This window comes from Vulpes vulpes, chromosome 9 (genome assembly GCF_048418805.1).
Source record: "Vulpes vulpes isolate BD-2025 chromosome 9, VulVul3, whole genome shotgun sequence".
NCBI lineage: Eukaryota > Metazoa > Chordata > Mammalia > Carnivora > Canidae > Vulpes > Vulpes vulpes.
Window position 1 is genome coordinate 37,562,735 of NC_132788.1, and position 16,024 is coordinate 37,578,758.

The 16,024-nt window shown below is 38.3% G+C and overlaps 1 protein-coding gene across 3 annotated transcripts in view; it reads left to right on the forward strand.

Annotated features, from left to right (window-relative positions):
- Positions 1-16,024, forward strand: part of TNFRSF19 (TNF receptor superfamily member 19) — an 88,942-nt gene that overhangs the window by 10,761 nt on the left and 62,157 nt on the right. For all 3 annotated transcript variants that reach the window (XM_025996668.2, XM_072719821.1, XM_025996667.2), the window contains exons 2-3: positions 9,029-9,133; positions 10,859-10,969. In XM_025996668.2, coding sequence (XP_025852453.2) covers positions 9,065-9,133; positions 10,859-10,969 — 180 coding nt within the window. In that variant the 5' untranslated portion in view covers positions 9,029-9,064. The remainder of the gene's footprint in view (positions 1-9,028; positions 9,134-10,858; positions 10,970-16,024) is intronic.

Below are 16,024 nucleotides of genomic sequence, written 5' to 3' on the forward strand. Positions count from 1 at the left end.
AAAGGTTAAGCAGTGAGTTCATTCATCCTATTTTATCCGTCTAAAATGTTTACATTTAAAAGTAAGATGTTTAAACAGTATTGAGCTATCTTTTAGTCCACACATCACAGAATATGTACCTTTTAAACTGAAGTTTAAAACCTGGGTTTTAAAAAGGGAAGAAGCACCCATCAGCAATTAGATAAAACAAAGGAACTTGTATATCTAAAGATTAAATATTATGTAGCCACTCTTCAGTAGGCATGGAAAGGGCTAATAAGAGGAAATCTAAAAGAATGGACACTACTTAGACTGGGAAAGAGGACTTCAGATGTTTCAAAGAGAAGTTTTGGAATTGATCCAGACTTCTAAAATAAAAATTTAAACAGCTGTGTTTTAGAAATGGTTATGCACAGTTCTCTTAAGATACACTGTGTCGGCATTGGAGGTCCCCATGGTCCTTGATGCTACAGTTGTTCTACTTGTATTTTGAGATAGAGAAATATTTATGAATTGGGTGGGGGGTGGTGCCTGGGTTCAATATGCTGTATTTTGAGAATACTGACAGTGATTTTCTGAAGGAACACAAGGATGGTAGAGAACCCAAGGTTGACAGAATTTACAATCCAGAGAAACAAAAAGAATTAGTATCCAAAAACGCTATGCTAGGTTAAGTTCTTAAAAAAAAAAAATTATTCTAGAAGCTTGACAGTGGCCCCTAATGTTTTTGAACTTTGAGGGAATTGAAGATATTGTGTTTGGCAACAGAACATTGTAAAGCTTGTAGAGTTTTTTAGCAGAAAATATTTCATGATTTGAAAAAGGGAAATCTTTCTCATTCTGCAGCCAACAACAATATGTATGTGCTTATTACTGCATGCCTTTGTGAGCTTCCTAGGCTACAAAAGAGGCTGCCAACTCTATGATGTAGGAAGAATGATTTTCAGAACATAATGAAATTGAAGGCTAAGATAGAGGAAGGCTAGAGGGCAGGGGTTATTGTCCTGTTTGGAAATGGCAGTACCCTAAATTTCTAACTAGCTTTTTATTCTCTCAGCATAGGGAATGGACATTATTTCTAAGCCATTTATGATTATGTTCCACCATTAAAATGTAAAAGACTATATGTATAGCACTGGCTTTATTTCAATGCTGATTTTATAAATTGTAAGCCTGCCAGTTTACTTTAATGTTGATTTTTTAAAAAAAATATTTCAGTTTATTGCATATTGGAAAAATGTATGAGTTGACTGTAGCTTTATTACATAATGGTAATACAGTTTTAGGAGATGAAAACTGTTACCTATTGCATGCACTGTATGTTGGATAATAAATCAAATAACTTTAAAAGGTTGAAAAAGTGAAGAAATTAATTTATTCTGAAAAAGTATCCAGATTATTTGAATTATTCTGAAATTCATGTATTTTGGTCATTTATAAGATAAAAAATAAAATTATTCTCAGAAAGTTTACTGAAATAGGGGGCGCCTGGGTGGCTCAGTTAGTTAAGCATCCAACTCTTGATTGCAGCTCAGGTCTTGATCTCAGAGTTGTGAGTTCCAGCCCCATGTTGGACTCCACGCTGGGTATGGAGCCTATTTAAAAAAAAAAAAAAAAAGAAGGAAAGAAAGGTTACTGAATTGTTAAAAGTTGGAAAACAAATACTAGATTCTTATTTAGTGATCTTTGTTATATTATAGCACTATATTCAAGAACTGGGATTCTGGGGATCCCTGGGTGGCGCAGCGGTTTAGCGCCTGCCTTTGGCCCAGGGCGCGATCCTGGAGACCCGGGATTGAATCCCATGTCAGGCTCCTGGTGCATGGAGCCTGCTTCTCCCTCTGCCTGTGTCTCTGCCTCTCTCTCTCTCTCTGTGTGACTATCATAAATAAAAAAAAAAATTAAAAAAAAAGAACTGGGATTCTGAACTGAATTGTGTTATACCAAAGGATTTTATGTTTCAATCTCAAGTTACAGTTGCACATATTTTCCGCATATAGCTTTAGCCCTTATAACAATCCTAAGAACTAAAATGTCATCCCTAATTAGTCAATTTCTTCATTCACTCAACATGTATTGGGCACATATTGTGAGTGAGTTATAATTCTAGAGCAAAATCACAGTTCTTGTCATGAAGTCCTCAAACCATAATTGGTTTGGTTGGTGCTGGAGTGAAGGGAGGCGGCTCAGTGTGGCAATAGGAGATGGTGGAGTATGGGGCACTAGAAACCATATGTTCTTCTGTGTAAAGGATGACTGATGCTCAGCTCTACCTCACGTTGCCTTGGTGTGGGACTAGGTGTTTTAATTTTTCGAAAAAAAAAACAAGTTTTTTTTTTTAATATCAAAAACTTACTTTAAAAAATTAAGGGTACAGTGAGTGAAGAAAATAGTGCGGCTGGCCAGATGCAACACATGGCCTGCAGAGAGGCAAGTGTCCAGGTAATTACACCGCGAGGTAGAGATGAACCCAGGGTGCAATGGAAACAGAAGAGAAGTGCCATGCAAGATTTAGGAAGATCCCAGAAGAACTCTGACAGATTGTGGTGCAGGTATGGTAGATATAGTCAGAGTACATATAGGAAGGCCCCAGGGCAAAAGAGGCAGGCGGCAGTTGGGCAAACTGCAGGTTAAAACAACCAGGGTGGGTTTGGGAGCTAGTGGTGTGCCCAGCCAGTAGGAGATGGAGCCCAGAGCCACTCCTCCTTAGTAGGCTCCTGCAGAGGGCTGCTGGGACCCTGCCTCTCTGCCTGTTCAAACACCAGCGCAGGGTTTTTCCAGGTGAACAAGGAGGTGGAAGGGGCGTGCATTTCAGCACCTGTTGGATTTATCCCGGTTACCATTCATTCAAAGGAGCATGCTGAGCAGTTTGATTTGAGAAGCAGCCACTTTCTGTGCAGCTGAACAGAATGTTTGCAGCCCTGGGCTTCAGGCCCCCATCTCTTCTTTTTTGCTTTTGCTTGCCTGGGCTTCCCCAGACTGCCACTCTGTTTCATACTGTAGAACAGCAGTTGTCAAAGCAGAAGTTCCAAAATCCTAGAAGACAGTGAATCAGGCATCCTTAGTCTTTTCCTTTATTGCCTAGCTAGAGGCAGTTTCTCCACACACATTTTGCAAAAATGGTTGCTAGATTGTTAATAGATGATATCTAGTCTGGATTTTTTTTTGGCAAACTATGAAAACCCATAATCCCGATAATTCGTATGTCTCATGGTTGATAAGTCATCTCCAAATAAACAGGACACTAATATAAAGGCATCTTTCTCCCTGGCTTGGGCCCTGAATGCTCAGAAGTTAAAAGCAATTTCAATAAATACCTTTTTATTGCCTTATTTTTATTTTAAATATTATTGCTTACATGCTTGTTATTTCATTAAATTTTCCTTCTTTTTATGAATGCCAAAGCATTTCACAAGGTTATTTCATTTTTCTCCAGGAAATGCAAGGTCACACTTACAACACTTCACCAGCCAAATTGTTTGTTTCTAAATACCCCTTTGCCGGGTTATACTCAAATGTGTTTAGGAGATACCACCACCGCTGTTAAGCTGTGAGCTCCCTGGAAGTGTACTTTTGTAGTTCCTGCCCCAACTTGATATTGCCTTCTTTCAAGCACCTAATAACTACTTAACCAAAATGTGTTGAATAAATGGATAAATCATGAAATGTCTTATTTTGTTATGTGGTTTTGGTTTTGTTGATCATTTGTGTTCACGTCATCCTACTGTGCCATGGGCCATTGGATGCTGCAGTATAGGATGATAAAACCCTAGGTCAGCCTGGTGGAACAGCTGAGCACCCCATTTTGGAGTTACTAGGCATGGATTTGGTTTGTTTTTCACCATTTCTATGATGTGTCCTTTGACCTGCAGTTTTCCTCTTACATTGCATAGAAGTAAATATCTACTCTTTGTAAGATTTTATTTATTTATTCACGATAGACATAGAAAGAGAGAGAGAGAGAGGCAGAGACACAGGCAGAGGGAGAAGCAGGCTCCACGCGGGGAGCCCAACGTGGGACTCGATCCTGGGTCTCCAGGATCACGCCCTGGGCCAAAGGCAGACGCCAAACCGCTCCGCTACCCAGGGATCTCCAAATATCTACTCTTTTTAAAGTGTGGGAGTATGGAAACAACTATACTTTTTATAAAGTAAAGTCACAGTACTCAACATATAAATGCTTAGTTCAGACTTTGAATTGATTCTTAGTCTTTGAATGTTTTCTGCGCACCTGTAGGTCCAGAGATCTAAACTGTCACCTTCCACTGGATTGTGACCATCTGAATAATGTCTCCTGTTGGTCTAACAAGTCACAGACATTGGACCATTAGGTCTTCAATATGAATGTCATTAACTGCAACAATAACCATCGCCAGTGCTTATGTAGCATTTATTATGTGCCACAAACAGTTTGTATCAATTCACCGTCCTGGCAGTGCTTTATGAGTGCTATTCAACTCACTTATTCCTCACAGCAGTTTCAGGAGGCAGGTATTATCACTAGGCCCAATGCAGAGATGAGGACACTGAGGCTCAGGTTAAGTAACCTGGCCAAGGTCACACACTAGTGGGTGGCATTGCCTAGCAACTGCCCCAGGAACCAGATCCACCCCCGTCCTCTGCTAAGTATGTGAGGCACTGGGCTAGGTAGGCACTTGATATACATTATCTCAGGTAATCCTCACAACAGCCCGTGATACAGGTTCTATTTTTATCTCTACCAATGTGTAGTTTCAAAGTGACATTGCTAAGAAATGGGCCTAAAAACTCAGGTGCTCTAGTTAACACTTTTCCCTGATAGTTTCCCCTAAAAGCCAGGTTCTTAAAAAACCCATATTGGGTTTACATGCAGAAAAATGTTTGAACTTGGACTTTATATCATCCCATCTGCTGTCAGGACAATTGGGCAATCTACCCAGTCCTAATTACTTCCCAGCCTCTTGGTATAAAAAAAGCCAGGCTAAGCGAGAAGTCACCATAGAGAGAAGTGATATATTCCAATGGTGCATTTTGCCTTCTAGCTCCCAGTGTAATAAATCTGTTAAAAAAAAAAAAAAAACCTGCTCACATTTTTTAAAAGCAAATTAGGATTTTTAAAAAATCACCATATTATTCAATCATCAGACTTAATGCCTTGTAGATATAATGACATAGTAATAAGATATATCTGAGATAGAATGTTTATTCTTATTCATCACAGAAAAGTTAAGTCCATTACGTGCAACCAAATCCTACTTGTTTTCCACAATATATTCTTCATTGTTTTGTGCTGTTTTATTCTCTTCATTAATTCAAACATTTACGTGCCCACATGTGCCAGGTACTATGCTAAATACTGGGAATACAAAGAGTAATGAGGTGTGGAACCCCTTTTAAAGAAACACACAGTCTGGTGCCTAAAACTGGCATACAGATAAGCATAATTGCTATGTCATATGATCGATACTGTGCATGAATGTAGAAAGATCTTTAGGGCCATAGGGAACAAATAAATCTCTTTAGTGTGCTTGGTCTTGGCCAGCATCTCAGCAGGGCGACAGCTGAGCAGGTTCTTGGAGGGATTTAGGGAGAAAGGCTCTCAAGACCTAGGTTACAGCCTGAGCGAGAGGGCAAGACCACGGGGGTTCAGAAGAAACGTGGGCATCAGGCTATGGCAGAGCCAGATGGATGGGAGAGCAGTGACTAGTGATGACACCGGTGGGCTAGTGGGTGAGATTGTAAATGGCCCAGGTGCCAGGCTAAGGAGTTTAAAGTGTAATTTGCAAAGATCAACCCATTCAAACTATTTAATTTAGTGGTGTGTGTGTGTGTGTGTGTGTGTGTGTGTGTGTGTGTTGGGAGAATGATATAAGTTAGTACGTAGGATATAGTTCCATTCAGTTTTTTCTGCCCTATCATCTAAAAAAAAAAAAATTCTCCTTCTGATGCAGAAATCATAGTACTTTAATTTTTTTCTTTGTGTTTATGTGATTTTTTATTTTTCTTTTTTTCTTTTTCTTTCTTTTTTTGGTGTTGACATTTTATTTATTTATTTTTTTATAATTAATTTTTATTGGTGTTCAATTTACCAACATACAGAAAAACACCCAGTGCTCATCCCGTCAAGTGTCCGCCTCAGTGCCCGTCACCCATTCCCCTCCAACACCCGCCCTCCTCCCCTTCCACCACCCCTAGTTCGTTTCCCCGAGTTAGGAGTCTTTATGTTCTGTCTCCCTTCCTGATATTTCCCAACATTTCTTTTCCCTTCCTTTATATTCCCTTTCACTATTATTTATATTCCCCAAATGAATGAGAACATACACTGTTTGTCCTTCTCCGATTGACTTATTTCACTCAGCATAATACCCTCCAGTTCCATCCACGTTGAAGCAAATGGTGGGTATTTGCCGTTTCTAATGGCTGAGTAACATCCCATTGTATACATAAACCACATCTTCTTTATCCATTCATCTTTCGATGGACACCGAAGCTCCTTCCACAGTTTGGCTATTGTGGCCATTGCTGCTAGAAACATCGGGGTGCAGGTGTTCTAGCATTTCACTGCATCTGTATCTTTGGGGTAAATCCCCAGCAGTGCAATTGCTGGGTCGTAGGGCAGGTCTATTTTTAACTCTTTGAGGAACCTCCACACAGTTTTCCAGAGTGGCTGCACCAGTTCACATTCCCACCAACAGTGTAAGAGGGTTCCCTTTTCTCCGCATCCTCTCCAACATTTGTTGTTTCCTGCCTTGTTAATTTTCCCCATTCTCACTGGTGTGAGGTGGTATCTCATTGTGGTTTTGATTTGTATTTCCCTGATGGCAAGTGATGCAGAGCATTTTCTCATGTGCATGTTGGCCATGTCCATGTTGCTTATGTGATTTTTAATCTCATCATTTATTTTATAGACTTTTCAAGGAGTACTATATAATTTACCTTTTTGCCCCAAGAACATAACACATATTTTTTCATTATTAATGAAATACCCTGGAAAGAACTTTTAGAAAAAAGAGGGAAAAAAATTTCACCCAGTTACCACAATATTAACCTAACCGCTGATAGTATTCTGACTTACTTATTTTTGTACATAAAACAGGTGTATCTTCTGAAGTCAAAATCGTGTTGCCATGACTTCCAACCCAAAGTGCGTGGTTTGGAAGATACTACAGTATCTGTGTGCCTGCCGCAGTAGTTAGTACAGAATCCTAGTGTATTGTCTAGTGTATTGTTCCGATCAAACTAGTTGCTTGATTGTGGTATGCACTAACTTGGATCTTTTTTTTTTTTCTTGTATATTTGGGTAAATGCTTTGATATTTATACCCTCTCTTCCATTAATATGGAATTAATCCAAGAGATTTTGTGTTTTCCTTTAAAAAATCAGCACATTTTAAAAAATTAGGACCATGTCAAGAAAGAGATAACCCAAAGCATACCTTTTGGGGAATGTGATTTTATCTTCTCTTCCCAATTCTGCATCTGCACAGGCAGGAAGCTGCATGGTTGGATAACTGCTGGGTCATTTTGACATATGCAAAGAGGAAAAAGAAGCTATGACCAAAGAAGCTGGAAAAGCAAAAACCAAAACCAAAGAACTTTGAATTCAGTCAAAATGAATCATTCATTCAACAAACATTAAATTTCATTGTACTGATAATTGGAGCCACTCAGGTGGCTGGAGTAACTTTCTGGGCTGTCTGTCTCAGACAGACAGGGTTGTGTTCAGGCTCACCCCAGGCTGGCTGCTTGGCCAGCAGGGAGACAGCAGCCCGCCAGCCCTGCTTCCTTTGTTGTTAATTGCTATTGTTTTTCTTAAGGTCTTTGGTCCAGGGTTCTGGTTCTCTGCTCTGGTTTCTTTCTAAGTGGTCACATTGTTTGCTCTGGGTCTCTGTTAGTTTTGGAAGATTCAACTTTGAAGAGAAACTGAGCCCTTGTTTCTCTACCTAATAGATGGAACCACCAGCTGAGTCTTCCCTATTATTATTATTATTTTTTTAAGATAGATCTCTTCTCTGGACATTGTATGGGTCTGAAAAAAAGGCAGCCATGTCTGTTTCTACCTTTTAGGTCATTTACCATAAAGATGAGGTGGTTTGGCTTTATCTTTTATCGAAAAGTGAGTGCCTCCAATTTCATCACTTGTAAATGATTTTTAGATGTTCTTAAATAAATGCTCATTTTTCTGCTCATAGATTAGTTTCACTGTACTGGTTGGAGGAAGTACTCACACATGCCAAACATGAGCTGTATCTGCTTCTTTGTGGAGCTGCAGGCCCAAGACCCAAGCCTGATGTCTTTATTAAACAGAGCAGATTATGTTGCAAGGTATATGCCACTCAGGAGCACTGGAGCCAACCCACCTGGGTGTACATCTTGCTATGCCTCTCCTTGGCCTTGAGCAAGGGACTCCGTCCTCTCTGAGCCTGTTTCCCCACATCTCTAAAATTGGGTATCTACCTTCTAGAGTCATTGTGAAGGTAAATGAATTAATGTGCTGGAGATAGTGCCTGGCACATAGTGCTTAGCACATGTTCATTGTTACTTTATCACTATAATTGCCCTCTTGGCACCAACTTAACCCATCTACATGGTGGGCTTATATAGTCACTGTTGTAATATAACTCTATTGGGTGGAGCTGTTGGAACTATAGAGACTTGGGTAGAAAATAAAGGCATGCATAGGGGCACCAGGCTGGATCAGTCAGGAGAGCATGCCACTCTTGATCTCTGGGTTGTGAGTTTGAACCCCACACTGGGAGTAGAGATTACTTTAAAAGGTAAGATCTGTAAAAAAAAAAAAAAAAAAAGAAGAAAATAAAAGCATGTATAGCCTAGGAATTCAGAGCCAGTAGGAGTTTTGCATATAATGTGTAGGGAGACAAAGCTTCCACTCCCCTAACCTAAATTCTTAAAAGCTTACCTATTGTTTGTGTATTTTTTTTACAAAGTGATTTCCTTTAAAACATAAATAGTATTACCTAGTAGAAATGTTAATGGTAAACATTGTACAGTAAATACAGAACACCAGCAACCAATGTCATCCTGGTTAACTAGATCTTCTTGTCTTTTAGAAAACTCCTCCACAATAAATACACGTAATAAGAGCCATGGCTTTAAAAGTGCTCCTGGAACAAGAGAAAGCATTTCGCACCATTGTACTTTTACTGGCCTATTTGGTAAGTCAAGTCTTTCCTAAGAACGTGGTGAGAGAGTCATCTAAGTAGTACCAAAACAATCTTCAATTTCCAATCCAATCTTTTACATTTTTCTTTCAAATTGTATTTTATCATGTTACATTTCATTAGTAAGCAAAGATTGCTGCCAAGACAAAAGTCTTGACATTTGTAGCAATTGTTGAAATTATTTTGTTTACATTTAGATGAAGTAATAAAATCACAGCATTACTCATAGCTCTAGGACAATGGTACTCTGTTGTGTGTATAGGCTTATGTCTCTATAACACACCCTAGACCCTAACAAGACCAGATTCTCTTTGGAGCCCATGATTTACATAGTTTGTGAAGAAATTAGAATTGACTCTTAAAAGAGGTGTGATTTTTATATAGTTATTTAAACCCTTCTTGGTTCCAAAAAGCATTAAAGACAGAGGGAGAATTTTAATGTTTGAATGCTTGACATGAAAGATCTATGAAGGTGTTCAAAAAAGTTGAAATTTATTTCATCTGGAGATAGGATCATCATCTGCAAATGTAAAACGAATTATTCATGCTGAAGACAGTACCTGAAGTCTTCTTGAAAGACAAAGTAAGATAAGAGTGGGGTCACTTTGGAGCCTGAGATTCAGGTAGAGGAAGGAAAATTTTCCTTCCTTCCAGCTGACGCTGTTGCACATTTGAATGAATGGTCTAGGAGGGAGGTAGTGGGATTTGTTTCTCTCTCTCCCTCCCCCCGCCCTTTTTATAAAGATTTTATTTATTTATTCATGAGAGACACAGAGAGAGGCAGAAACATAAGCAGAGGGAGAAGCAGACTCCCTGCGGGGAGCCCAGTGCGACTCAATCCCAGGACTCCACGATCAGGACATCAGGACGTGGGCCAAAGGCAGATGCTCAACCACTGAGCCACCTGGGTGTCCCTGGAATTTGTTTCTCAGAGTGATTACAGTTTCTTTGTGGCTGAATGGAATCTCCACCTTGAATTCTCCCTCCTGCCTGCTTGAGAGGTTCAGACTTTGATTTTATTTAATTGGTTTGCAGGACATCATTATAGACACTCCTGCTTCAAGGAGGACATAGTTTGTACTGATTAATTACTCATCATTACAATCATCAAGAACAATTTCCTGTGCCTTTTTGTATAATTGCCATTCTGCAGAACAATAGTCTGTTCACCCAGTGCTTCTTAGAAAAGAGGACATGTCCTAAGTCATTTTGTCCTTTTCTACCTTAGGCACTCAGAAAAGTATCAGAGGAAGATAGCTGTTGATCCAAAAAAAAAAAAAGAGAGAGAGAGAGAGACACACACACACACACACACACACACACAGAACTCATTCAGGGAATACAGAGAAAAATCAGGCTTATTGACTTATTTGTTCCACTGACTTATTCAGAAAGTGATTTTGAGGGGCACCTGGGTGGCTCAGTGGGTTAAGCATCTGCCTTCAGTTCAGGTCATGATCTCAGGGTCCTGGGATCGAGCCCCAAATCAGGCTTGCTGCTCAGTGGGGAGTCTGCTTCTCCCTCTCTCTCAAATAAATGAAATCTTTATTAAAAAAGTGATTTTTATTCCTAAATTGAAAATTAAATTGGCCTCTGAATTCACGTTTACATTCAGTGATTGTGTAAATAATACTGATGATGTTGTTCCTTTCTTACTAAAAATATATGTATATAATTAACTTACTTTAAAATAACATTTTGCAAAACTTTTTTTTTCAGGCATGTGAAGTGATTTGTGAAACAGGAGACTGTAGACAACAAGAATTCAGGGATCGATCTGGAAATTGTGTTCTCTGCAAGCAATGTGGGCCAGGCATGGAATTGTCTAAGGTAAATATTGGATGCATGGTGAGGTTGTAAATCTGTGCTTTTAAAATACATTCTTTTGGGCTAAACTCTTTTATCTAATTACTGGTGAAGATTTGGACACGATGACAGAATTTGGTTACTTGAGCCAAAATTGGGTAAATTGAGAGCCAATTGAGAATTAGGTGATTACCCAATTCTCTCTCCAATACCTTTGATTCATATATCTTACTGAGATAAAAGGAGTAGGTTCTGATAATTAGAATCTAATTGTTGTTTTGTGAAATTTGTGCTTATCATATGTCAGCGAAAGAATAGAATTACTAAGGTGTATTTGAGTTAGTTAAAAAGAACCAAATACTCTACTGAAGATTTTGAAATAAAATCATAAGAGAAAATACTAACGCTACTTTCTTTTACTGGGTCTTCTTTTTCTTAAGATGAATTATTACCATTGCTAGTCACAAAGTAGCGCCTACAGTAACCATGCTCCATAGAGGCAGCGCCTTTGCAAACTAGCCTTCTGTACATTCTTTTGACAATGCAAGTGCTATTATTAATCTTCCCATGTTAGATGTACGTTATTCCCAGGAGCATTTTAAATATATTCATCTACCCGCTACTTGTTAAGAAGCGGTATGTCCCAGGAGGGCATATTTCAAAGTCTTGGGTATTCTCAGACCTTTTTTGCTTTATTTTCTAACCTTTTGAAGATGTTACTAGTTGTAGATAATTGATATGTCATTTTGTTCTAAATAAAGCATCAAAGTCTTCCTGCTAGAAAACGAACAAAAAGATTTTTCTTTTTACTTAAAGTGACTTTTAAAAGAGGAGTCCTTTGCCCCTACAGACTGCCATTATTTCAAGTGGAGTCTTGTCATTCATAGATTTTTGATCAATGATCCACAAACAGCAGGAAACAAAGCATTCTGCATTCTGCAAGTGATTCCTGGTGGATGGCTTTTCTCTGCTGGTTGTGTTCAATAAGTGGTGCCATTTAATATCCTGGGCTTTACATTTGGATTGAAACTGGCTGATCTTCGAACCCTGTGTTCCATTGACTTCACTGTGGCATCTAAACTGGTATTTTTTAGTCCTTATTGATTGTAGAGAGGTGCATTTTCAGATCTAGGTCTTGTGGTGGTGGGTGTAAGAGGATTCTTTAGAGCAGACCTGTAGATCTAGGATCAGTGAACAAAGTAGCAAAAAATGTGACAGTGCCCAACAGAAAAATAGATGATGAAGTTGCTACGTCTCAAAAGTTCTTCTTTTCCCAAATCTCTGTGAAAATCTGAGTGAAATGTCATAGATTCTGAAAGATGAGTAAATCATTTTCAGAAGTTGCTCCCTCTCCTTCATCCTTTGAATCTAGAGAGTATAGCCTCAGAATAATTTCTGGAGAATCAGACCAGGGACGAAGGTCCATTTGAGCTCTAGTATTTTTTTTTTTTTTTTTAGTATTTTTATCTAAGCTTTTTTTATTAAATTTTTTTAATTAAAAAAAATCTAACTTTTTATTGAAAAAGTAGGCTGACGGTCCTATCACCCCTAACATTTTTTTAATTTAAAAAAATCCATCTTCTGAGATTATCTGATAAGAGTTTTTCTATTTTACAATTTTCCAAATTTTCCATGGATTTTCAGAAGAAATATTTTTCTCTAGGTAGTAATTTTCCCCACATGTGGAAACAGGTGTCTATCCCTATGACACTGGATGCAACCAAAGAGAGTAAGAATTCTGAATAATTCTGCCTTTACTACTTGATTAGTGTTTGTTTCAATATTTATTATCATTTTATTCATTAGAAAAAGGACAAATTGGGTGAGAAAGACTCAAAGGAAAGGTAATGATATCACTGAAAAATTAGGGTAAGACCCACTTGGATGCACGAATGTCACAAATAGTGTATCATGCTCCTACATACCCTGAGGTATCTACCTTGAGTTGGACATAGTACAGCCACAGAGTACCTTTACTAAAGAACATCAGTCAACTTCAGATAGTTCTTAGGTCAAAAAAAGTGCCACTTAAATCTTGTCATATAAAAGTTAATGGATTTCTGTGTGTGTGTATATGTGTGTGTTATAAATTATATATTTTTGCCAGGTCTTTTATCTTGTTTTAGTTCCTAGCAAATAAAATTAGCAACTTAGCCTTGCTCATGCCCTAACAGAGCAAAGGAATCAAACATATCAATGGAATATATATTCATACTACGTTTCCTAGTATGTATATATTATAGTATGTATACTATAGTATATATAATTATATATAAAATACATTTATACATATAAATATACATATACATATGCACATATACATTATACATATAATATTATACATATTATATACAGTATGTATATATCAAGACAGCTTGAGGTTTTTTCATAAGTGATTACTTTGGGGCTGGAAGTTTCTAAACTGTCCATTCATAATTTTACAGTTTCTTCTTTCTAGGCTGCCTTAATTAACTCTTTAGCAAGAACATATATCTTTCAGAGGAGAAAAATATTAAGTTCTGAGTATATTAAAATCAGATAAATCACATAAATTAGCAAACCTTTTCAACTGGTTAACTCTGACATCCAAGTTTTACAAATCAAAGAAAAGTTTACATCTTTGGCTAATATTAAGCTTTTTTAAAAAAAAACATAATCTGATATTTATAAATAATTGAATTCCTTTTTCACTTATTATGCCAAACTTATAATTTGGAGGGTGGAATGCCTGTTCATTTGTAATAACTGAGTTCGGTAGTACTTACCTCTTTAACTAGGCTTAAGATTCTGGTTACCTGTGGTGCTTGAAATTTTGAATGCACAATGAACAGTAAGTATTTTAAAGTCAGTTATTAAAAAGTAGAAAAGCTGAATCAAATTATTGATCACAACCAGTTTTCTTTATATTAAGGGGAAAAAAAAGAAGTGCATTTTCACCAGACATGAGAGCTTTCAGATAACCTTTATCCTAACATTATTAAATTACTTGTTTCACTATAGTAAACATAACTTAAAACATATGTCCATTTTCTAATATTGTGTCTCTCAACCCAAAATAACAAATGCTGGGTCATAGGGTTCTTTGAATTACAAATGTGTTATCTGTGTCTTAAAACTAAAGCCTGGAAATACTTTGGGTAAGCAGGTAGTGTTAAAATTTCCATCTGTGGTTTTATTACTCCTAATGATTATTTTCTTTGGAAGGCGTTCAATTCTAGTTTTTTCTGAAGGTGTCGGGGCTTACTTTCCCATTGTTAGGTCTTTGCCATTTAAAACATGTAGTGTAGGGTTTGGGGGAGGTTACCAGAGTAGCATTCCTGGAGACAGTCTACACTTTGGCACACCAGTCCTAGGTGGTCAGTGGTCCATCTGACCTCTTTCACTTCCTTTCAGTTGTCAGATAGTAAGTCTGCACAGAAGCTCCAAGCTCAGTAATAACCATTGTTGCTTGTTTAGATTGAGACTTTTCCTTTTGTTGGCCACTTTTTAAGTGATTACTTATTTTAACCTTTCACCCTAGATACTTTCGGTTATGTGTGTCTAAGGGATGTCTCTTAGCAAATATGTGCTACCTCTCAAATATGTCTTCAGCTGTTATTCTGTAATATATATCATGCAACCAGAATAGATACTAGCTAACGTTTGTTATAATGAGCCAGATTCTATGTGATATTTGTATATTAAATTACAGAGTCCCTTTAATGTATGTCTTAAATAGGGGGTATAACTCCTTCTGTTTTATAGATGGGGAAACAGACATGGAGATGGTCAGTTGCTCTGTCCATTGCCACCATTAGAAGTGCTGGGAGAAAGTGGTGGGGCCACATGGTGGTAATGATTTCTTTTCTCATTTTGCATAGTGCCCATGTACAGTGCTGTCTGATAGAACTTTCTGTGATGGTGGAATGGTCTGTATCTGCGCTGGCCAATATGGGACTTCCTAGCCACTTGAAGTGTGTTATTGAACACTTGATGGGTGGCTCATGTCACTGAAGCACTAGATTTTAAATTTTAGCAAATGAAATTTTAAGTTTCGCCACATGAAATTGTGGCTGTTATATTGGACAGTGTAGCTCTCTAGAATGATGAAATTCCCTCTAGAAATTCTGGCTCAGGACCAACTTCTATAAAAAGAGATCCAAATCACGCTGACCTGATGCTTGTACATTCTAGGAGCTGCTTTTCTGGTCAGCCTTCTTCCTTTCCTTCCTTGTCTCAGCCACCCATGGCCTGGGCACTGGTTTCTGAACATCCATCTGCTTCTGCTTTCCCACCGCTCCTTTCAGCTGAGCCAAGCGGGAGCCATTGCTGTGGCTTCTCACACCATGTGGCACCCTCTGTGTCCCCATCTGAGCGGTCTGATGGCAGTAGCTAGTAGCTCTTTTGGGCTCTTTCCCTGAAAGCCCCCAGCATCCCATCTTCTCAGTCAGCTTCTTTTTGATAACTCGGCTTAATGGGTAGTTTTCCTGTGTCTTTGGGAAAATGTAGGATAGGCCACTGAGCCATCTGGGGTCTGTTTTGAGGATTTTCTTCCATCGAGCCATAGCTGGTCTTTTTCTCTTCCACATCGGGGTTTAGGTTCAGAAAGTTTAAGAGAAAGATCATTGATAATGTCTTTTTCCTATTTCCAAGACAAAAAGTACAAACTGTTGCTTACGTAGCTCCATGAGTGGTTACATGCTGGCATCTGGAGCCTTAAACAGCCAGCTTTTTGGCTCACAGAAATAAACAGCATTGCGATACGTGGGAGAGGATGACTTTTGTTTTCCCGAAGTGACCACATTAGCCTCTTAATTCTTACTGTCTAGAATCTGCCCAGCCACAGCCCCTCCTCCTCACCGAGTATTAATGCCAACAATGTGCTTTTAACATGATCACCTCCCAGCAGTAAACCAGGAAACTAGTTTTTGCATGAACCACTTGAAACAGTCTTCAAGTCTCTGGCACGGTTTTCAAAGTAAACTTTTCTAACCAATTATTGGGATGACTTTAATGTAAAAAATTAATTCTTGTAAACAACAACACACTTTCCTCCACAAATATGCACATTTTTAAAGATGTCTACTTTTTTGGAAAGCT